General features: G+C 37.1%; 1 protein-coding gene across 1 annotated transcript in view; it reads right to left on the bottom strand.

Annotated features, from left to right (window-relative positions):
• The window catches only part of LOC135102525 (exonuclease 1-like), a 116,221-nt gene that overhangs the window by 52,800 nt on the left and 37,689 nt on the right, over positions 1 to 25,732 (bottom strand). The window contains exons 3-5 of the mRNA XM_064007805.1: positions 8,972 to 9,126; positions 1,193 to 1,299; positions 413 to 628 (exon numbers count right to left, since the gene is read on the bottom strand). Coding sequence (XP_063863875.1) covers positions 413 to 628; positions 1,193 to 1,299; positions 8,972 to 9,126 — 478 coding nt within the window. The remainder of the gene's footprint in view (positions 1 to 412; positions 629 to 1,192; positions 1,300 to 8,971; positions 9,127 to 25,732) is intronic.

Raw genomic sequence — 25,732 nt, 5'->3', positions numbered from 1 at the left:
TCACATACACCAAACCTTATATTACTTAAGGAATTAAAATACATAAGAATGGATTCCATTATACATACATATATTAATCTAAGATGTGTTTTTGTGTTCCAAGTGAATGATTAGAGACATGTCTTCTGAGATACAGCACATTCTAAGATCTCAAATATAGTATTCTATGCTGTGATGGAAATGGGTATGCTGGAGCATTATTTAACATGGGTGTTTAACTTTCAAAACTCTGACCTTTAAACTTGCTGACTCTTTCAGCAAAATAGTTATTAACACTCCCCACAAGCTTAGATGTATGAATAGCACACTTATGTATCCTATACATTTTCTATTATTCAAGACCCTACTGTAGACAATAATTAACTATCCTAAAATAGACCTATTCATTTAGAAAGACGAGTTCTTTACTTACATTAAAGATATCTGTGTTTGCTGTAACACTGAAGAACTTGCATGCCTTTACCAGTCCAATGCCGGGCAAAGAGGGAAGATAGTCACAACCAGACAGGATGGTCATATTGCGGAACTTCTCGAAGGAAAACTTATCTCGAGGAATGTTCATGGCAAGATGCAGCTTCTCATGGTCCACAAGCACACAGCCACCATTACTGTCCAACTTGAACAGAGTCTTTATAAAGAGTGAGAGAGGGAGAAAGACAAACAATGAGAAAATATGGTAATCTAATAACATAACATAGGCATATCTAATGACCATCAGACAGGAAAACTACTGAGGAAATATGTAGTGATGATAATAGACCTGGTAAGCAGCAGCAGCCTATCAAGGCTAATTATTGCAAGAAATGCATACCAAGCAACATCAGACAAACCTTGCAATGGACACAGTAAAGGAAAGAAAGGAATAGACAGCATAAACATGAATTAACATATATCTTATTATATATGAGTGACATGGAGATCCAAGTGAAATTAGTTATTCAACTGGTACCTAAAACAGTGAATAGAATTAAATAAGTAATGAAAAACAGGGCATGTTGAAGAGAAAAAAATGTTTGAAGTTTATTTACTGAATATTCCAATAGCTGATAATTGAAGAAAACCAACGTGATAACAATATGCACGACAGGAAGCTACACAAACAGTCTCTTCATTCATATATCAAGCTGACATATGGAAATAAGCTGATACAAAACAGAATGCTATCTTGCTTAATTACAGTAAAGTTACTCACGCTTTTACAGCCAAAGACAATCAGATCTGAGTCCTCAGTGATCACCACTTGAGCAATGCCACTCAGATTCAGGAATGCCAGCTGAGCATCAGCTTCATATGGTGCAACTGGAAGAAGAAAAATCTGATGGGGAACTTAGCATGGTTGAAGAGTCTGTAAATAGAGCTGACCCTGTTACAATGTTCTACTTGTTAAAAATGTCTGTAACCCATTGTTTAGGATACACACAACCTGTCCATCTTTATGTATGATATCACAGAGATGGTGTGCATGGAAGCAATGGGTACATGGGGACAAGTCTGGCCTAGCCTTTTTGTGGTAGCCCCACAACACCACTAGGTTTCCTTTTAGTTTCTTTTTTTTCTCTTGGCAGTGCATCAATATTTTGTTAGTTTTTATTAACTTTATGATATTTAACACTGTTTTGTTATAGCTTCATATTCATAACACCTTTATTTAATTTTTATAATGCACACACACACATATGTACAGAACAAAAATACAGTAAAATCCCTCTCATCCGGCATTCGAGTATCCGGCAGCTTCAAGTATCCAGCACATTTTTCCCCAAGCCTTAAAATCAATAAAAAATCAATGTGTACTCATAAAATCGATTAAAATTCCCATGTGAGGCATACTTTGTCCCCTCGCCACCAGAGCGCAATGCTTCACACCACCCACGGCCTACTGCACTGTGTTTACTCAGTGACTCAGTCTTGCGTGTGCACTGTTTATCACCTGACGCTTTCATCATGCCTAAAATTGTAGAAAAGAGGAAGCGTGTTGTGCTTACACTTAAGCAGTTGATCAGATCAGCTGCTGATTAAGATCAGCTGATCTTTGTTATGGTAAGATGCGTGAGTGTAGGGTGGTGATTGTGGACATAATTTCACTTCTATTCAAGTATCCGGCAATATTCAAGTATCTGACATGTCGGCGGTCCCGTTGATGCCGGATAAGAGGGATTTTACTGTATCTTGTCTTTTATGTACGAGGGGCACTGTCCATGGGCAACAAAATTCATACATAAAAAAGGCCCATTGCCAGTGCCAGTCCCCAAAGAGGAGGATTATGAAAATTAGAGAAGAGTCTTGAGACATCCCTCTTGAAAGAATTAAGTTGGAAGGAAGGGGAAATACAGATGCAGGTACAGAGTTCCAGAGTTTATCAGTTAACACATTACCCGCATTATGGCAACAACAAAATTTGCCTCTGTTGTGGCAACCTTCACATCGTTCTTATGCCAGTTGCACTAGAGCTATCAAGGAGAAAACATGTATGTACCTTCTCTCAGTCCCAACGACTCGTAAGGCTTCATAAAAGTGATGTCTCACCAGTGGCCCAACATACAGTATCACAATATTTTCTTTTTCTACTGTGTGCTGGGCCACTGGTGTAGCACTTACACAGTGTACCACCAGTGACCCAATTTGCCATACTGGAATATTTCATTCATCTGTTGCATCTCATGCCACTCGTGTACCACTGATTTTCAAGTAAAAAAAACGCAATAAGTGAATATATATCACAGTTTGTCAATTAGATTTAAATATAATTTATGATATTTGATATGGAAATACTATGCAATGATTTTAATTTCCTTTGGGTGATTTGTTAACATCTTTATGTGCTTTTGGTCTGCAGGAAATGGATCCATCGTCATTCTACAGTAGTCGTTTTGAGCAAGAGAGCTCCGATGAAGATTTCATTCCCTCCAATTTGAGCAACTCAAGTAGCAGTGAAGAAAGTGATGAAGCAGGAGGAGAGACAGAGGATGATGGATCACATGAAACAAAGTGAGAGACAGAAGATGATTCTGCATCTGCAATACAAGGATGGGGGTCTGTTTCTTCCAAACAGCATTCCTATACCTTTGTGGTAAAGAAGAACAGGTTATTTAGCCTCAAGTTAACTCAGTTACACACAAACCAGACCCTATTGATATGTATAAATTATTCATAACTGATGCTTTTGGACACAATAGTTACTCAGACAAATGTATAAGCCCAACAAAAAATAAATGAAACGCCAATGACAAAGTCACATCTCATTTCATGGAAACTCACAACTAGGGAAGAAAATAAATAAATTCATAGGTATAACTGTATAAATGGGAATTGTTGCTATGCCAGAAATTTCTTCCTATTGCAGTAAGAATAAGCTGTAATCTGATTCTTATGCCAGCAGTGTGATGGCAAGAGAGAGGTTTGAAATCCTTCTTAGGTGTATACATTTCAGGGATAATACTGATGTTGATGATCCAGCTGCTCCATTATTCAAAGTGAGACCCTTGATCACTACCATTAGGGACCGCTGTCAGGCTGTTTATAAGCCAGGTCCCATTTTTGTGACTGATGAGAGTATGGTTCCCTTTAGGGACAGAATTAATATTAGGCAGTATCTTCCTGGGAAAGCACATAAATATGCTTCAAGTTGACAAGGTATGTACTCCAAGTGGGTATACATGGAATTTCAAGATTCATGCAGGAAGTCAAAAAAAAAGAGTCAGGGACTAAACTCCACAGAAAGTAGAACTTTTGTGAAGAGCTATTTGACAAGGGTGTCACTTTTTATGCTGATAATTACTATTGTTTAGTGACATTAGCAGAGTACCTAATGACTAAGAAAACTTATCTTTGTAGAACCCTAAAGGGCACAAGAAAATACCTTCCCAGGGAAGTTACTCAAAGGTAAACTCAGAAAGAATGAAATGAAAGGACAGGAGAACAGCAAGGGTGTGAAAGCTTTCAAATGGAGGGATAAAAGAAATGTACTGATTATTTCAACTCCCCCTGAACACAGTGATCAATTAGTTCCCAGTGGCACGATAAACAGACGTAAAGAAGTGGTTTTCAAATCAGAAAGTATAATAGCACACAACAGGACAAAGAAAGGTGTGGATGTCTCTAACCAGTACAAATTCTACTACAGTCCACTGAGAAAGAGCAAAAAAATGGTACAGAAAGTTGGCCTCTGAACTGATTGCTGGACTGTTAGCTGTAAATGCATGGGTTCTCCATTGTCACTATTTCCCTATGGCTAAAATTAATCAGCAGCAATTTCGAGAGGTTTTAGTGTAATCACTGACTGGAATAGCACATAGCGATATAGATCATACCAACTCTCCATAGACGAGTGTAATTAGTGGTACACTTGTGGACCAAGAAGCGGGTAATGTGTTAAGATGGAAAATTCTTAATACTTGTTTATTCTTGCAATAGAAGTGGACATAATAGGGTTGAGAGAAAATAGAAAGTCTTGTGCAGCTGGCCCACATGAAGAGCAGTCAGCATGAAAATAGTGGTAAAAGACAGCAAGAGATGCAACACTATGGCAAAGAGAGAGAGGCTGAAGATAGTCAGAGGAGAGGAGTTGATCAGATGAAATGCTTTTGATTCCACTCTGTCATAAAGAGCGGTATGAAATGAACTCCACCATACTTGTGAAGTGCACTACATACATGGACAGAGTTAGCAGATGAGGGGGTGGTGAGGAAAACTGGCCGAGACAACTTAGAACACATAATTTCATAGAAACTGTTTTTAGCTAGAGATGAGATGTGAAGTTTCCAGCTTAGATTAAATGATAGACTGAGGATGTTCAGTGTAGAAGAGGAGGGCAGTTGAGTGTCATTGAAGAAGAGGAAATAGTTACCAGGAATGTTGTGTTGACATGATAGATGAAGGAATTCTGTTTTTGAGGCACTGAACAATACTACATTTGCTCTGTGCTTCCCGGCGTGAGCCATTTAATTCCTGAAGGATACTGATGGGTACAGATTAAAAAAGCAAGGAGACAAAAAGAAAGATGGGCACTTACTATGTCTGCAACAATATAGAAGGAAATAAAGACATATGGTTGGCAAGGATGTAGGATAAAGTGGCCAGTGGGAAAAAAAGAGGATAGTTAGATGTGTGGATTTGTGTAAGCTCCTCTAAGTACAAAAAAAAAAAAAAAAAAAAGGAAAAGGGAGAAAGATGAAAAAATTCTGGAATGGCATGTTTGAATGTATAAAGAAAACTGGGCAAGAGAAAAGGGTTATGTTAGTTGGAGATATGAATGGAAAGATAGTGAAGTAACAGGTAAAATAAGAAAATGGGGAGTATATGAAATGAATAATGGGAATATGTTGTAATGGTGTTAGGGAAAACACTTTCTTCCAACATAAAATGACCCATAGGTTCACATGGAGGAGAAGAAAGAAGAAGAGGAATGGAAGTAGTGAACAGAAGAGCCTGATTCACTATGTAACAGTGGATGAGAGACTGAGGAAGAATATGATGGATGCCAAGGTAATAAAAGAGATGATTCATAGATCAGATCACTATGCTGTGGTAGTTATGATAAAAACGAGAGATAAATGGCAGTATGGTGCTAGAAATTGAGTACTTGTGGAAGATTGGACTGGAAGGAATATATATATGTACATACCAAGGCTGTTTTCCCCAAAAAAGGGCGTAGCCAAAAAAAGGCACACAACTTTAACATTCACACTCATTCACATCACTTTTTAGCCCCTTGACCCCTGATGAAGAGAAAGTATTCCTGCCCTCACTTTATGGGGATCAGTTGCACGGTTTGGACAGTTTGGTTCAGAACAAGGCTCCTTCACAGCAAGTACTCTTTCCTACCACACCTTACTGTGTTACTCTACACATGCTCCTTAGACATCTCATCTCCATTACATTCAATCTCTTCTCATCTGCTAATCCTATACTCCAAGTCTCTGCACTGTGCAATGCAGCACGCACTACTATCCCTTCATACAATGTTTTCTTTATATTCACTCCAAGTGCCCTACTCTCAAACAGTCTATTCAAACTTCCTAACACTTTTTCCTGGTCCCTTCACCCTAGCTCTAACTTGTTTCTACCCCTTTACTCACTGCTACTGTAAATCCAAGATACAGTCATATCTCGTGATTCAAACATCCTTCAATCTGAATAGAGTTGGCAAACAAATTTTGTCCTCCAATTCAAATACAAAGTGCCAGACTCTATCAAAGGCTTTTGATATGTCCAAGGCAACAGCAAAAGTTTCACCAAAATCTCTAAAAGAGGATGACCAAGACTCAGTAAGGAAAGCCAGAAGATCACCAGTAGAGCGGCCTTGATGGAACCCATACTGGCGATCAGATAGGTTGTGAAGTGATAGATGTTTAAGAATCTTCCTGTTGAGGATAGATTCAAAAACTTTAGATAAGCAGGAAATTAAAGCAATAGGACGGTAGTTTGAGGGATTAGAACGGTCACCCTTTTTAGGAACAGGTTGAATGTAGGCAAACTTCCAGCAAGAAGGAAAGGTAGATGTTGACAGACAGAGCTGAAAGAGTTTGACTAGGCAAGGTGCAAGCACGGAGGCACAGTTTCGGAGAACAATAGGAGGGATCCCATCAGGTCCATAAGCCTTCCGAGGGTTTAGGCCAGCGAGGGCATGGAAAACATCATTGCGAAGAATTTTAATAGGTGGCATGAAGTAGTCAGAGGGTGGAGGAGAGGGAGGAACAAGCCCAGAATCGTCCAAGGTAGAGTTTTTAGCAAAGGTTTGAGCAAAGAGTTCAGCTTTAGAAATAGATGTGATAGCAGTGGTGCCATCTGGTTGAAGAAGAGGAGGGAAAGAAGAAGAAGCAAAGTTATTGGAGATATTTTTTGGCTAGATGCCAGAAATCATGAGGGGAGTTAGATCTTGAAAGGTTTTGACATTTTCTGTTAATGAAGGAGTTTTGGGCTAGTTGGAGAACAGACTTGGCATGGTTCCGGGCAGAAATATAAAGTGCATGAGATTCTGGTGATGGAAGGCTTAAGTACCTTTTGTGGGCCACCTCTCTATCATGTATAGCACGAGAACAAGCTGTGTTAAACCAAGGTTTAGAAGGTTTAGGACGAGAAAAAGAGTGAGGAATGTACGCCTCCATGCCAGACACTATCACCTCTGTTATGCGCTCAGCACACAAAGACGGGTCTCTGACACGGAAGCAGTAGTCATTCCAAGGAAAATCAGCAATGTTGCATCTCTAGCTGTCTTCTACTGCTATTTTCATGCTAACTGCTCTTCTGATCTTGCTAACTGCATGCCTCCCCTCCTTCCGCGGCCTTGCTGCACAAGACTTTCTTCTTTCTCTCACCTCTATTCTGTCCACCTCTCTAATGGAAGAGTTAACCAGTATTCTCAATCATTCATCCCTTTCTCTGGTAAACTCTGGAACTCCCTGCCTGCTTCTGTATTTCCACCTTCCTATGACTTGAATTCCTTCAAGAGGGAGGTTTCAAGACAGTTATTCATCAATTTTTGACCACTGCTTTGACCCTTTTATGGGACTGGCATTTCAGTGGGCATTTTTTTATTAGATTTTTGTTGCCCTTGGCTAGTGTCCTTCCTACATAAAAAAAGAAAAAAAAAAAAAAAAAGAGATGCAGCAGATAAGAAAAAACTGCTATAGTTTATAGAATAAAAGAGAAAAATATAACATTCAAATTGAAAAGAGATAAAACAGAACAAACACAATAAAGGATTTGTTCAAAAAATTAAATGATGAAGATGAGATTAAATTCAAGAAAGAAGTAGTTGTTTGACTGGGACCTTATCTGGAAGGCAAAACAAGACCCATGAAAATAAGACTAAATTCACCACAAGCAACAGAAGAGACACTAGAAAGAACATCCAAACTAAGGGAAGTAGAAGATTGCAAGGATATATGTATACATTAAGAATAGAAATGAAGAAGAATAGAAAAAAAATTTCAAATGTATGAAAATGCAAAAGTGAAGAATGATTGAAGAACAGAAGAAAAACTAAATTTTTTTTGGAAAATTTTGGAAGACAGAGTGAAGAAATGATACACAAAGGTAAGAAAATAAATGAAAATAAAATAGTGAAGAATGGTAAAAATGAAGGACTGAATGTGATGTGTACCAACATAGAAGGATTGATATACAAAAAAGTGGAATTAAAGTATCCTTGCTCATCCAATGGCAATGGCAATTCACACTGGCAGGACATGGGCCCAGCTAGCCCAGGACCACATGAACCACACAACTCCACGAATGCTAAGAGACTCCACTAATTTACCAGGATGGCTGGACAATGTGATTTCCCAAAGACACTAAAACTACTAAGTGGCAGTTCATTAATAACTTACATTCATTCTTTTAATACTATTAATATTTCATCTGGCCATGGTGATTAAAATTTTTCATTTTATCCACTTCCTGCTCACTATCTCCCTTGTTTATCATTATCTTCTCTGTAAATCAGCTTACTTTAAGACATTAATTAATTTTTTTCTTACTGAAAACTGTTAAAATAATTGTTTAGAATTTTGCTCATCCATTCACCATTCTTAACTTTTTATCAGATCCCTAAAATGGGGCAACTGATTCTTTGTTTTTCATTCTGTACACTTGAAAAATCCCACTTGGTCTGTCCTCATCTGGCAAGCTACCCAAATCCTATAGTTGTTCTTAGCTGTTCTCATTGACTTCTTAATGGTTTTAACTAGTCCCTTATATTAACTCTTTAAATCCTCTTGTCCTGTCTTTATCTCTCATACACACATTTTTTAGACTTAGTATTTCAAACCTATTGGTCATTCATTTAGAGCAATTTTCTTAGAACTTACTGATCCATATGGAATTTTTTTTTTCTTCCCTGCATACAAATAAATAATTAAATAATTATTAACTCAAAAGCATTAATCATTCCTAGTCCTATCCATAGTGATTTATTTTTTTTATAATTACAGCATTCAGCACAAAATGAGAAATGCCCTCCTTTCATTACCGACAACATCAACATTCCTTGCTCGACAAGCACTGATGACTTCAAAGGCCATCTCAGACGTCACTTCAACACAGCGGCGGAAGTGCTCATGGGCCTCACGAGCTCTTCCCTGCCTCAGCAATTCCTTGGCTTGTTTACGGTTTTTTTCACGATTTCTGAAAAAAGCACAACTTTGAATAACATCTTATAATGAATCAATGTATGAAATGTTTTTTTTCTAAATTCCAGGTGGATTGGTTCAGGGGGCATATAAGTAGGCTAGTATACAAAGAAACTGATCCCTGTCCAAAAGAACCATTAATTAAAGTTTATATCATACCTAAAGTAATCTGTCCATAGCTGGCTTGAGAAAAGTTAACTACACTTCATTATTTCTTGCATGACAAAATAAAAAATTATGCACTGTAGTGTTAGTAGTTTAATATATTTACTATAGGCTATTATGTAGCATAAAATGTATTGTATATATTACATTATGATAGTAAATGTAACATTGCATTGCATGGTAACATTGCAGCATCATGGAGATGCTGTAAAATTTACTTGTAGGTGGAATAAATTGACCAAGAGAAGTTGTTACCTGAGACTGAACCCATGACAAAATACAGAAAAGTCTTGTTATATAGCCATTCAATACATGAAAACCTAATGATACAACCAAAAGAGATTAAGAAGTTTCCACTTAAAAATCCATTTATATGACATTCATTTGGTGACTGATATGGTGCTGTGTTACTGGTACTATGTGCCACTCACTCAGACTAACATTCTTATGAAAATAAAATTTATATTTTTTATTTAACCCATTGGGTGGCAAGAAAATTTAAGAGTTTAGTTTACCTCAGTGCTAGCAAAAAAATCAAAGTAATCTCACACTTATTTAGATTAGATTCCCCAAAATTACCATGACTGGTGAAGTTAATATTATATGGGAAAGCTAGGGTTAGGGAAACCTTGACAGGATGTAAAAGGGGTATAAATGTGATTCTCACCCAGACAATGAACCTGATGATCAAGTGTACAGGAAATGCTCCTTAAGATTAATGGATTGCACACACACACACACACACCGGCCAGCTGTTCGGACATGGGTGCTAGAGCTCGTGAAGATACAAGCTATTGGATCTGGACTAAAAAAAAACAATGCCTAGTAATGTATATGCAGGGGTGAGAGGGTGTTACAGAGTGTCCTGTCTCCAAATTTAATACATAAAAGAGTATTTTGAAGTTAAAAGAAATGGAAGAAAAGGAAGATCTAGGTGGCACCCCTGGTCGTGATGTGTTTGTAAACAAACCGAGTGAGGAGAGACAGAAGGTGCATTTTATTGAAACCCTTGTGGGCTTGAGACAACTGGTGGAGGCAAGTGGACAAAGGGATTTTTCAGGATTCAGAGAAGAGAAAGGAAATATGAGGAGGATAACCAGTGTAGAAAAAGAAATAAGATGCATGTGGGAACTGATCTTTGGCATTCTGGAAAAGCAGGACAAACTTATGGAAAACAAAAAATTGAGAAAGAAGTATAATATGTGAGAGTGCTCTAAAGATAAACAATGAGATGAAAGAGGCAATAGAGGAGCTAAAGAAAGAAAATGGGATACTTTGGACTACTAAGTGTAATGGATATGAAGTAATTCTGCAGGGGCTGCAAGAAAAGGTAGAGGACAGTGCAGGAAAATTAGAAGGGGCAGTATGTGAAACTAAACTGGAGGAACTAAGAAATGCCAAGAAGAAAGAATACGAGGATGAATGAGTTAGCTTCACAGAGGTGGTTAAAAAAACAAATACAGTAAAAGACCACAGACACAGTAATTCAGATAATTGAAGAAAAGGAGGTTTTGGTGAGAGACACAGTGGATAAGAAGAAATGTATGGTCTTTTTTGGAGTGCAAGAGAAGAAAAAACCCAGTAAAGTCTGTCAGAGAGAGAGAGAAGAGAAGGAGCTGGTAAGGAAAATTATTACAATGGTTCAAGATGATGAACAGGGGCTGGTATGAGAAGTGGAAGAAGCATATAGAATTGGAAAATATAGGGGAGGTAAAAAACTGTTAAGAGTGAGAATGAGATCCCAAGTTGCAGTAGAGGAGATCCTATTGAGAACTGGAAAGCTGGCTGAAAGTTCAGAATACAAGAATATTTGGGTAAAAAGAGATACGAACTTGGAAGAAAGAGAAAAAGAGAGGGATCTGAGAAATGAAGCTAAGGAAAAAAGCACAAGAAGGACAGAGATCGAGCAGAGGAAATTTTATTGGAGGGTACTAGATATGAGACTAAGGAAGTGGTATATTTGGGAAAGGGAACAAAAAATGAAAGAGCCACAGCAGCAGACAGAGAAATTACAAGTGGTGGGAGGAGTAGTACATTAAGAATAATGTATAGGTGTACTGGAAGTGAGAGATTACCTAAAGGAAAATAATAGACCAGATGTGTTGTGCCTAACTGAGACTTAGTTAAAAGGGGAAGTTCACTTAAGCTTTAAGGAAGAGGTATATAATTATTGGAGGAGAGATAGAAAGGGAAAAGGAGGAGGAGGAGTACTGATAATGGTTTGAGATGATATATATGTGGAAGAAGTGCAATATGGAGATGGCATGGTGGAGGTCATAGATATAACAATCAGGACCAGTGAGAGAGGAAGGAGAAGGATCATATCAACACATGTGCCACTGAAGACTAATACATGGAGGCTGTAGGAACATGAGAAAATGCAAAAGGAAGTGTTGAAGTTCCTAAACAACATGATAAGGAAGGACAATAAAATACTCTTAGTGGGAGACTTTAACTGCAAAAATGTAAGCTGGGAGGAGATTGAAGTTAATGGAAATGCTGGACCATGGAGTGAAGAAATGCTATAGTTAGCTATGGTGAATACAATGGACCAATGGGTGGAGGAATTTACAAGATACAGAGGGGAGGAGGAACCATCTATACCTGACCTGGTATTCACAAAAAAACTGGAGCCTCATCCAGCCATTAAATACTTAAGCCCAATGAGAAAAAGTGACCATGTGGTGTTAGAAGTGGTACTGCAAGATTGGGAAGTTCTACCATGTAAGGAGGATTATAAAAATGGGAGACTAAATCATGGAGAGACAAATTTTACAGAGTTAAGAAAATTCTTTGGCAGTATTAATTGGAAGAGACTTATGGAAGGCAAGACAGTGCAAGAGAAATATGAAAAATTCCTGAAGTACAGTAAGGGTGTGCAGAAGTATTTACCTGTTTATAAAGTAAGGAGGAGCAAACATATATGATATAATGCCAGATGTGCAGAAGCTAAGAAGAGAAAGGATATAGCTTGGAAGAAACTGAAGAAACAAAGAAATTTAAATAATAGAGAGCAGTATAAGGAGGCAAGGAATGAGTAAGTTAGAATAAGAAGAGAGGAGGAGACAATTTGAAAAGGATGTAGTAAAGAAATGTGAAGAGGAGCCTAAGCTTTTTTTACAGGTATATCAATGGAAAGATGACAAGCAGAGAGACCATTGACAAGATAGCAAAGGGAGAAAGGATATATCAAACAACAGAAGTGATCAGTGAAATTATGAATGAGAGTTTCAGGTCTGTGTTCAATGTGGAAGTGGAGTTTACAGAACCAAACAAGGAAGTGTGCCAGGCAGGGTTACAGGAAGTCTTGGTGCAAAAACATGAAATTGGAAAATTGTTAGAGAAGTTGGATGTCAGGAAAGCACTGGGGCCTGATGGAGTGTCAGGTTGGACACTAAAGGAATGCAGAGAACAAGTGGTGGAGCCAATTGGGGGATGTGATTAGCAGCTCACTGATAGAGGGAAGAGTACCAAGGGAGTGGAAGAGAGCAAATATAGTGCCAATACACAAAGGAGGAAGGAGGAATGAGCCACTAAATTATAGACTGGTATTGCTAACTAGTGTTGTGGGCAAGATCTGTGAAACAGTGATCAAGGAAAAGTGGGTGAAATATTTGGAAGAAAACAAAGTTATAACAAATAGCCAATTTGGTTTCAGAAAAGGAAGGTCATGTGTGACAAATTTACTAAGTTTCTATACAAGAGTAACAGATGAAGCACAAAACAAAGATGGGTGGATAGATGCAGTGTACTTGGACATCAAAAAAACTTTTGATAAAGTTCTGCATAAAAAAAACTATTGTGGAAGATGAACATATAGGAGGACTGAGAGGGACAATGATAAAATGGATGAAAGGCTACTTAAGGAAAGAGAAATGAGAATTGTGATCAGGGACACCTATTCAAGTTGGAGTAAGGTAACAAGCAGAGTACCACTGGGATCAGTGTTACCACCCATTATGTTCCAAATATAAATCAATGATATCCAGGAGGGTTTGACAAGTTATATTAATCTGTTTGCTGATGATGCAAAATTGTTAAGAGCAATAAAGAGCCATGTTGATTGCATGGAGCTGCAAAGAGATATTGACAAGATTTATGGGTGGAGCAAGAAGTGGAAATTGAAATTCAATGCTAAGAAATGCCATGTGATGGAATTGGTAAAGAATGAAAGAAGACCTGCATGGGGTCTATAAAATGAGGGAGGAGGTAATAATGAAGAGCAAGGAGGAGAAAGACCTCAGAGTGGTTTTTCAAGATACCCTGATCCCAAAACGGCATATAAGTGAGATATTTGGTGCGACGTACAGGATGTTAACAAATATTAGGTTGGCATTTCATTACATGGATACGACTATGATGAAAAAAATTATAGTCACTATGCTACATCCCAGACTGGAATATGCAGTAGTGGTGTGGTTTCCGCATATGAAAAAAAGATATAAAGAAGTTGGAAAGATTTCAGAGGGCAGCTATAAGGATGGTACCGGAGCTGAAAGACCTAACATACAAAGAGAGGTTGAAGGAAGTGGGATTGCCAACGTTGTAAGTTAGGAGAGAAAGACGAGATCTAATAACATTGTACAAAATAGTTAACTGCATTGAGAATGTAGACAAGCAAGACCTGGTGTTGCTGGAAGATGAAGCTGGACGAATGAGAGGGCACTCAAAGAAGATCAGGAAGAGTTAGTGTTTGAGGGGCATCAAGAAGTACAGTTTTCCACATAGAACTATGGATATCTGGAATGGTCTAACTGAAGAGGCTGTTACAGCACCTGATGTGCAGAAATTTAAGGAAATGTTGGACAAATATAGATATGGCAGCAGCTTCGCTGCTGCCATTGTTAATAGATTTAAATAGATTTAACTTTCAGCCAAGATGAATTCTGGTCTTGTATTACTGTTCTCATCTCTCTATTATCCAGATAATCCTCCATCCACCCCAGCAGTCTTCCTTCAATTTTCCCATAATTTTTTATCTTCCATAGCAGTCTTCAGTGTGGTGCTTTGTCAAATGTTTTCTTCAAATCTAAGTAGACACCATCCACCCATCTGTCTCTCCCCTGCATAATATCGATTATCCTTAAATAAAAGGACAATAAGTTCATGGAGCATGATCTTCCCCTCCTAAATCCAAATTGACAATTTACCAAAACTTTATCTCTTTTTAAGTGTTCCATCCATCTTTCCTTTATTGTTCTTTCACATACTCGTAGTTTTCCTACAACACTAGTCAAGGACACTGATCTATAATTTAGTGGGTTTTCCTTATTTCCTCATGAATATTGGTGTAATATTTGCTCTTCCAATCTTTTGGTACTCTTCCCTGTGATAGGGATGTTACCATTAGACTGTGAATTTTATCAGCCAGTTGTTCTCTACATTCCTTCAATATCCAGTTTGATACTCCATCTGGACCAGTTGCTTCATTTACATCAAGTTCTTCCATTATCTTAAGTATTTCCTCATAACTGACTGGGACTGTACTTAGTATTTTCTTCACCAACTTATCCCTTCCAGTATCAAACTCCCCTTCCACAGTAAATACCGATGTGGAACTGTTGTTCATAACCTCCACCATGTCCTGTGCATCCTCGTAGATTTTTCCTTCAACTTTCAATCTTGATACATCTTCCTTCTTCATCTTCTCATTAATATGTCTAAAGAACAGTTTTGGTTCATTTATACACTTATCTATTATATCTCTCGTAGTTTCTTCTCTCCATTCTTATTATCTCGATGTACTTATTTCTAACATGAATATATTCCTCTCATCTGCTTTCAGTTTTCCTCTTCTTCCATCTATTCCAAGCATTTAGCTTACAATTTCTAGCCTCTTTGCATTTTGTATTGAACCATTCTTTATCCTTTCTACATCTTACTCCTCCTGTAGATACAAATTTCTGCACAGCAGAATTATATATCCTTATAAATTCACCCCATTTTTCCCAAACATCTGTGTCTTCAAAGTCTTTCCAGTCCACGGTAATAAAGTATTTTCTTAATTTCAAAATCAGCTTTATTATATTTAAATCTTTTCCCCATATAATTTTCATCAATGATTACATTTTCATTTTTCTATTTAAATTCCATCAACACATGATCACTTTGGTAAACACTAACTCACGTCTTGATGGGTTATCTCTTCCGCTAAATCTTGTATCACAATCTACCCATTGAGTCATTAAGTTTTCCACTGCCCAGTTTAACAGTCTATTATTCCATGAGTTTTCACTTCTAGTAATTGTCAATGTTTCCCAATTTATCTCCTTACAATTAAAATCACCAACAATAACTATGTCACTACTTTCCATCACTATCTTTTCAAGACCTTGTAACACATCTACCAACATCTCTTCATGCTCTTCTTTCCGCCAAGCATTAGTCATAGGTGGCACATACGCTCCTACATAATTCATTATCCTTCCATTTCCACTTTTAATTATCACTTGTAGAATTTCAGACTTGTCTTCACTTTTTATTACCCTCTCCACTTTTTAGTCTCACACTTTTTAGTCATAACAATCACTCCCCCTCCTCTCTCGTCACTTCTATTTTTCATCCGTAAATCATATTTATCATCACCATTGTCAGGAGTTCCCCATTTATTTTTCCATTTTGTCTCACTGAATACAGTAACATCCAGTGCTGTTCTGTTTAATAACTCATTTAATTCCATCTTTGTTGACATTAATCCATTTACATTATTATAACATACTTTACTTACTGTTTGATGTATCATTTCTTTATTCTCATATCTCTTACTCTCCAGAAAAATTTCTTCATCCATTCGTTGTTAATTTTTTTGTTTAGCCTCATTTATCAGCCCCTTTTGCTTTAGTCTTTAAATCTCATCCATATCCCTGTTTATCCATACATTCTCATATTCTTCATCTCCAGACAACCTCCAAGACCCATGTTAATATTCCTGCCGCTGTTAATAGATTTAGGAGAAGAACAGTGACCGTCTACCACAGCAGCAATAGAACGGTCAGAAAGGAAACTTGAGATGAAGTTACAGAGAGAAGGATAGAAACCGTAAGAGGGTAGTTTGGAGATCAAAGCTTTGTGCCAGACTCTATCAAAGGCTTTTGATATGTCCAAGGCAACAGCAAAAGTTTCACCAAAATCTCTAAAAGAGGATGACCAAGACTCAGTAAGGAAAGCCAGAAGATCACCAGTAGAGCGGCCTTGACGGAACCCATACTGGCGATCAGATAGAAGGTTGTGAAGTGATAGATGTTTAAGAATCTTCCTGTTGAGGATAGATTCAAAAACTTTAGATAAGCAGGAAATTAAAGCAATAGGACGGTAGTTTGAGGGATTAGAGCGGTCACCCTTTTTAGGAACAGGTTGAATGTAGGCAAACTTCCAGCAAGAAGGAAAGGTAGATGTTGATAGACAGAGCTGAAAGAGTTTGACTAGGCAAGGTGCAAGCACGGAGGCACAGTTTCAGAGAACAATAGGAGGGACCCCATCAGGTCCATAAGCCTTCCGAAGGTTTAGGCCAGCGAGGGCATGGAAAACATCATTGCGATTAGACCCAAACTGGAATATACAGCAGTAGTGTGGTCACCCTCCAAGAAAAGGCTGTAAGGAAGTTGGAGAGAGTTCAGAGACCATCTACAAAGATGGTACCAAATATCAGGGACTTGACATGGAGAGATTGGAAAGGTTACATTTACCAACGTTGGAAAAAAAAGGAGAGAAAGTGGAGATACACATGATACTAGAGGATGTGGAAAAAAGCTGAAGGGTGCTTGTAGAAGAGATGTTAAAAAGTCTAGTTTCCTATACAGAAGTATTAATGTGTGGAGCAGTCTCAATAGAGAGATAGTAAATGCAAAAAGTATACATGGATTTAAGGCTAAGTTAGATATTGATATGGAGATGGGACAGCACAAACATAGCTTTTTTTCCAATAAATCACAACTAGATAAATACACACACACAGAGAGAGAGAGAGAGAGAGAGAGAGAGAGAGAGAGAGAGAGAGAGAGAGAGAGAGAGAGAGAGAGAGAGAGAGAGAGAGAGAGAGAGAGAGAGAGAGAGAGAGAGAGAGAGAGAGAGAGAGAGAGAGAGAGAGAGAAAAGAGTTGTCCTCACAGCCAATGTGAGTACTTGATTTGGAGAAATTGATGGTATATGAAAATTACTGTTGCTTGATATTTAGAAAATTGATAGTGGCAATGTTTAGTGATAAATGTAATGCAATAAATATATGAATTATATTTTTTAATGAAAGTCATGTTGAAACCTGGGATAAACATGGAAGCATATGTGTGATGTCCAGGCCTAAATAAGCCATAAACAGACTGAGATGATAATGCAACTGGAAATGAATTATATCTTAGGAGTTAAGGAAGAAAAAAATTTTTCAGTCAAGCATTAAGAAAACACTCAGTCAAGTAGTAAGAAAGATAAAGGGGAGAATTAGGATATTGAGATCACTGTAAAATACTGTAAGAGGTCATTGAGTAGGGTAATACTGTTGGAACAGTGCTAGCTCATGCAACAGAAGGATTATTGACTAGACCTAACTCAGTGACGAAATGTGAGTCTGATGAGGAGATAGTTCATGTTACCACAACAGCTTCTACTTGTGTTATTAGCTAAATTACAAAATTGTACATAAACTGCATAAAGAGAAGAATTTAAGCCTATGGTAACAAAAAAAGAAAATGAGTACAGAAAGGTAAATAGATGTTAATCATATGAGATCATGACTGCATATTCACAAAAAGTAGTAAACAAGTAACTGTACTGAAAGACAACAGCATGCTGACCTGCTTTCTTGTAAAGTACAATTTGTGATAAAAAGTATTAAATGATATCACGAGGAGAGGAGTAGACTTTCAAAATAATAGAGATAAGGTTGAAGATGTCTTAAAAGTTAATGTAAGAGTGAGTTTGCAGTGTGAAAATTAGATGCCAATAAATGTTGAGAATTGTTTATGTTAAAGTAGTTAAGAGTGGAGCATAGGAACATATTTTTGCAACTTACATAGCTCACACTCCAAATTAATACACAGTAAATTTGGTGATAATGACTTGGGGAGGATTATGAAGATTATGAAAAGGTATCTTGATAAGTTAAGACATTGGTCAGAGTCCTAGATAACGTAGTAATATAATGATGATCTATAAAATTTGTGCTGTTTAATAAATTGAAATCAGAAGTGTTTTACATAACTGATAATGCAAGTACATAATGCTGAAATAGACTACTGCAACACTGAGAAAGCTCTCTCCTTCCTTACTATTAATAACAATTTCAATAAATAGAATGCTGTGTTGGGTCACAAGTTGTTTTCACAAAAATAAAGACTCTTGTAGTGGGTACTGTCTACATTTGGATGGAAAACGTAGTATATCAAAATGACATTGATGGCTGAAGCTGACATCAAGGTGAAGTACATTCCTGGGCAAAAAATACATGATATTGTAGTGAGGTCATTATATGTGGATGAGCATAAATAATGGAATATGATGGAAAGATTTGTCATGAAATTCAGACAAAATATAGACTGATACATGATATATATATATGGAAAAGGATTATTGAAAATATAGATTGATGCATGATATATATGGAAAAAAGGCTACTGAAAATATAGATTAATGCATGGTATAGATGAAAAAGGGTTATTGAGAAATATGGATAGATGCATAAAGAAATAGTGAGATGAATATACTGGAAATTGTGAGTGTATGAAAATATACATTGATGCATAAAAATATGGTGAAATGAATATATAATGTAAAATGAGTATATTGAGAATGTAAATTGGTGCATGAAATTATATTAAAATGATTATCTAGTGAAATGAGTATAATGCGAATACAGATTGATGCATGAAGATATAGTGAAATGAGTATATAGTGAAATGAGTATATTGAAAATATACATTGATGTATGAAGATATAGTGAATTGAGTATATAATGAAATGAGTAAACTGAGAATATAGATTGATGTATTAAGATATAGTGAAAATGAGTATATTGAGGATATAGATTGATGTATAAAGATATAGTGGTGAAATGAGTATATTAATAATATAGATTGATGTATAAAGATACAGTAAAATTAGTATATTGAGAATATAGATTGATGCATGAAGCAATAATGAAATGTGTGTTCTGATAACTATGAGTATACTGAAATATGGTTTGGTGCATGAAAAACTGATGAAATGAGAATATTGATAATTGTGAGTATACTGAAATATATATTGATGCATAATGAAATACTGATAATTTTGAGTATTGTATGTTGAAATATAGTGATGCATGAAGAAATACTGAAATGAGCATATTGGCAATTGTAAGTATACTGAAATAGTGAAAAAAAGAGTAAAATGTTGGTAATTACAAATATATTGAAATAGTGAAGAAAGAGTAAAATGAGTATATTGGTAACTAACTATGCTGAAATATAAATTGATCAATGCATGAAATAGTAAAGGGAGTAGATTGGTAATTGTGTGTGTAGTGAAATATCGATCAATGCATGAAGATATGGTGAAATGAGTAGACTGGGATATATTGTAGTGAGAGTACAAAAAGAAATATATAAATGATTGGTTGAAGAAAAAATATATGATGAAGATGTGAGATGTATATTAAAAAAAAAAAAAAAAAAAAAAATTGTATACATGCAGTTGACTGAATCATATTTTAAAACAAATGAAATTATTATGCATAGAGAAATGTGTAAGACAGATCGATGAAGATATATTGAAATTGCTATTAAGAATAATCAGTATATAATCGATATTTAGAACTGAAGTTGAGAAAGTTAAGAGGTGAGGATAAAGAATATAAAATATTGAAGAGGATGATTATGATAATCAAATATAAAGTACAAAAAATATGCATATGTGGCTTATTGAATTGATTAACGTAATGGTGAGTATGCACAAGTTGAGTTAGATGAAGTTGAATGTTGTGAAATATAATTGTGCATTATATAGTTCTCAGGAACTGATGCGTCAGATTATGATAAATGATCCTTGTACATGTCCAGCTTGTACATAGTGAACTTGCTGGCCTAGGGGCATGGTGGTGTGCAAGTTACTCTATCTAGATGTCAATTTTTGTTTAGGGAGGAAAAGAGAAGGGGGAAGGATATTTTTGCAAATCATGCCTGGGAATTAGCAGATTCAGAAGGATGTGGGACGTTCCAGATGCTTTGTTTTGACAAGTACCCAGATGTGGAAAAGCTGCAAGAATGCAAGAATTTGTAATTATGTAGAAGCAGGCCCACAAAGAACAAAGAAAAATATATTGTAACCACATAGAACAAAGAAAAAAATATTGTAATCACAAAGAACAAAGAAAAATATATTGTAACCACAAAGAACAAAGAAAAATATATATTGACCACAAAGAACAAAAAAAATATATTGTAGCCACAAAGAAAAGAAAAATATTGAAACCACAAAGAGAAAATGAAAGCCACAAAAAAATAAAATATTAAAGCCAAAAAGAAAAGAAAACATTAAGGCCACGAAGAAAATAAAACATCAAAGCCACAAAGAAGAATTGATTAAAAATGCAAAAGAAAAGTTGATTGCATGCCGCAAAGAAAAATTTATTAAATATATAAATGCTGATAATCCTTTAATATGTGCTTACAAAGTTATGTGATTATTAAGCTGAATAATGTGTTTCAGGAAAATTTGTGAGAAAAATATAAATATTGAGTACTGATGTGAAAGCAAAATGTAAAATCTTGACCTGTAAGGAGGTAAATAAGTTAGAGTGTAGTAATTATTTAATGAAGGAATGCAAAGATATTAGAGAAGTACCATAGTAAGGATGTCATAAATAATGTGACACAGAAAGCTGAAAATGTTAGAATACATATATTAGTTTAGTTGTCTGTTGTCAAAGAAGTTAAGATATTTAGGTTGCAATTTTTAGGCATAGGGGGAGCTAAGATGTTGCAGATAAATGCAATACATGAATACATAATAATGTGGAAGAAGTTTTTTTATATATGTAGGAGGGACACAGGCCAAGAGCAACAAAAATCCCATAAAAAAAAAAAACCCATTGAGACGCCAGTTCCAGAAAAAGGTCCAAAGCAGTAGTCAAAAAATTAAAGGATAAGTGTCTTGAAACCTCCCTCTTGAAGGAATTAAAGTCATAGAAAGGTGGAAATACAGAAGCTGACAGGGAGTTCCAGAGTTTACTAGAGAAAGGGATGAATGATTGAGAATACTGGTTAACTCTTGCATTAGAGAGGTGGACAGAATAGGGGTGAGAGAAAGAAGAAAGACTTGTGCAGCGAGGCCACAGGAGGAGGGGATCCATGCAGTTAGCAAGATCAGGAGAGCAGTTAGCATGAAAGGGAGGTTTCAAGACACTTATCCACCAATTTTTGACCACTGCTTTGACCCTTTTATGGTACTGGCATTTTAGTGGGCTTTTTTTTTTATTAGATTTTTGTTGCCCTTGGCCAGTGTCCTTCCTACATAAAAAAAAAAAAAGAAGACAGCTAGATATGCAACATTGTGGCAATGAGAGAGAGGCAGAAGACAGTCAGTTAGAGGAGAGGAGATGATGAGATGAAAAGCTTCTGATTCCACCCTGTCTAGAAGAGCAGTATGAGTGGAACCTCCCCAGACATGTGAAGCATATTCCATACATGGATGGATAAGGCCCCTGTACAGAGTTAGCAGCAGAGGGGGTGAGAAAAACTGGTGGAGACGTCTCAGAACTGCTAACTTCATAGAAGCTGTTTTAGCTACAGATTAGATGTGAACTTTCCAGTTCAGATTACAAGTATAGGACAGACCGACGATGTTCAGTGTAGAAGAGGGGAACAGTTGAGTGTCACTGAAGAAGAAGGGATAGTTGTCTGGAAGGGTGTGTTGAGTTGATAGTTGGAGGAATTGAGTTTTTGAGGCATTGAACAATACCAAGTTTGCTCTGCCCCAATCAGAAATTTTAGAAAGATAGTCTAGGCTATAGGCTAGTCAGGCATTCTGTGTCTTCCCTGCATGAAATGTTTACTTCCTGAAGGGTTGGACGTCATGAAAAGATGTGGAAAAGTGCAGGGTGGTATCATCAGCATAGGAGTGGATAGGACAAGAAGTTTGGTTTAGGTCATTGATGAATAATAAGAAGAGAGTGGGTGACAGGACAGAACCCTGAGGAACACCACTGTTAGTAGATTTAGGAGAAAAACAGTGACCGTCTACCACAGCAGCAACAGAACGGTCAGAAAGGAAACTTGAGATGATGTTACAGAGAGAAGGATAGAATCTGCAGGAGGGTAGTTTGGAAATCAAAGCTTTGTGCCAGACTTTATCAAAAGCTTTTGATATATCCAAGGCAACAGCAAAAGTTTCACCAAAATCTCTAAAAGAAGATAACCAAGACTCAGTAAGGAAAGCCAGAAGATCACCAGTAGAGCGGTCTTGACGGAATCCACATTGGCGATCAGATAGAAGATTGTGAAGTGATAGATGTTTAAGAATCTTCCTGTTGAGGATAGATTAAAAATTTTTAGATAGGCAGGAAATTAAAGCAATAGGGCGGTAGTTTGAGGGATTAGAATGGTCACCCTTTTTAGGAACAGACTGAATGTAGGCAAACTTCCAGCAAGAAGGAAAGGTAGATGTTGACAGACAGAGCTGAAAGAGTTTGACAAGGCAAGGTGCAAGCATGGAGGCACAGTTTCGGAGAACAATAGGAGGGATCCCCATCAGATCCATAAACCTTCTGAGGGTTTGGGCCAATGAGGGCAAGGAAAACATTATTGCGAAGAATTTTAATAGGTAGCATGAAGTAGTCAGAAGGAGGAGGATAGGGTGGAACAAGCCCTGAATCGTCCAAGATAGAGATTTTAGCAAAGGTTTGAGTGAAATGTTCAGCTTTAGAGATAGATGTGATAGCAGTGGTGCCATCTGGTTGAAATAAAGGAGGGAAAGAAGAAGCAAAGTTATTGGAGATATTTTTGGCTAGATACCAGAAGTCACGAGGGGAGTTAGATCTTGAAAGATTTTGACACTTTCTGTTAACGAAGGAGTTTTTGGCTAATTGGAGAACAGACTTGGCATGGTTCTGCACAGAAATATAAAGTACATGAGATTCTGGTGATGGAAGGCTTAAGTATCTTTTGTGGGCCACCTCCCTATCATGTATAGCACGAGAACAAGCTGTATTAAACAAATGTTTGGAAGGTTTAGGTCAAGAAAAAGAGTGAGGAATGTATGCCTCCATGCCTGACACTATCACCTCTGTTAAGCGCTCGACACAAAAAGATGGGTCTCTGACACAGAAGCAGTAGTCATTCCAAGGAAAATCAGCAAAATATCTCCTCAGGTCCCCCCAACTAGCAGAGGCAAAACGGCAGAGGCACCTTCACTTAGAGGGATCCTGAGGAGGAATTGGAGCGATGGGACAAAATACAGATACAAGATTATGATCAGAGGAGCCCAACAGAAAAGAGAGGGTGACAGCATAAGCAGAGGGATTAGAGGTCAGGAAAAGGTCAAGAATGTTGGGCATATCTCCAAGACAGTCAGGAATATGAGTAGGGTGTTGCACCAATTGGTCTAGATTGTGGAGGATAGCAAAGTTGAAGGCTAGTTCACCAGGATGGTCAGTGAAGGGAGAGGACAGCCAAAGCTGGTGGTGAACAATGAAGTCTCCAAGAATGGACATCTATGCAAAAAGGAAGAGAGTCAGAATGTGCTCCACTTTGGAAGTTAAGTAGTCAAAGAATTTCTTATATTCAGAGGAGTTAGGTGAGAGGTTTATTTTCATAAAGCCTTATAAGTTATTACTTATATGGGAGACGCTGATGTTGTCCAGTTGGCTATTAAATCCATTGCAGCAGTTCATACTGATCTTATGATGTGATTAAAAACCATGATGAAAGTACATGTTTTGAAATAATTATTGTTCCCTCTACACATTATTTGAGGGCAGAATGAAATGTTTATTCATCTAAGAGAGTAAAAATAGATTAGTTTACCGAAACCTGATATAAGTGACTGCATTACAAACTTGGGATGCTACTCAGAACTTTTAGAGAGATTCCTGGCAACACCTTCTGATGTCCGCAGGATGACCTCCCTTCCATGTTTTCTAATCGCATCAAACCTCTAGTCATATTGAGGATACTCAGAACTGATTTTCCAGGCTTATGATATAAATGTAGTGAAAAATATGATTGTTGTTGATCTCTTCTCTTATTGATCAAGGTATTGAATGTTATATTTTGTTTTTCTAAACTCTGAAGTTATGAATTCTGCTAATATATGCCTTTCCAGCAGCTATGGAAGGGTACCTTTGTCTCTACACAATATAAAGATAACTTGCAGTTCCTGATAAAAGCATCAGCCTCCTGAGACCTGGACTGGTACGATGGGCTATGGACAGTGCTGACTGTTGGGGTCACCCTTGTGTTCACGGGTGTGGGTAAGGGCCACACCTATGGCTCCCCTAGTTCCGGCATCATGGCATGGGCCTTCTAAACCCACATTCTGAACCACATCCACAGATGAGGGAATGAACACCCAGACGCATGAGGACACGTGATAATAAGGAGGGGGGCATGTTGTAACACAAGAACCAAGAAGAAATGAAACACATAAGAAGAAAGAAGAATGAAACAAGAATGAAACAAGAATGAAAAAATGAAGAAGGTAGTAAGAAATAGAAAAAATAAATAAGGGAAGATGATAAACACAAAAGCAGGAACCAAGAAGCTATCACCAACCTGATAGATAAGAAATGAGACGTGACCACCGAGAACAAGATGCGGTGAGTCATCATAAGACTGACAGAGCTGAAGATTAGCAGCAGATTACTAGAAGAGATACCCAGGTGGCTATCACTAAATTAGTATAGGGTAGCAGAGGTCACCAGGAGCAAATGACGTGGACAACATGAACAGCTGGCACACCATAGGAAATGCCTCCTCCTTGTTCCTGATAAGAAGATCCGATTACCAGAGTTACTCGAGAATGAACCTTACTGAAAGTTAAGGGAAAATAAACTGTATGATGGAAATATGGAAAGATAAATATAGTTACTTGAAAATTAACCTTATGGAAAGTGTAGGAAAATGGACTGTATGATCAAAGTATGAGAAAATAAATAGTTACTCAAAAATTAATCTTAATGAAAGTTATAGGAAAATAAACTGTATGATCAAAGTATGGAAAAATAGATCTTATAGCAATGGAAGCTTTGTTGGGACAAAAGGTTGCTCTAACATCACATGTATATTATGAGGTGTAGGAGATGGGAATAGACAGAAGCAGACAGAGAAACAAGCTAGGTAGAGCTATCAGACCAGAGAGGGTCAAGATGGGCAAGCTTCCTGTCACAGTACCAGTAAGTAGAGCCTGACAGTTGTAATGCAGTCAGAGTAAAATGCTGGTGTTATATATTGACAGAGAGGGATTGGGTAGGTG

Source organism: Scylla paramamosain, chromosome 8 (assembly GCF_035594125.1).
Source record: "Scylla paramamosain isolate STU-SP2022 chromosome 8, ASM3559412v1, whole genome shotgun sequence".
Classification (NCBI taxonomy): domain Eukaryota; kingdom Metazoa; phylum Arthropoda; class Malacostraca; order Decapoda; family Portunidae; genus Scylla; species Scylla paramamosain.
Note: the sequence above shows the minus strand (reverse complement) of the source record. Positions and strands in the feature narration are given on the sequence as shown.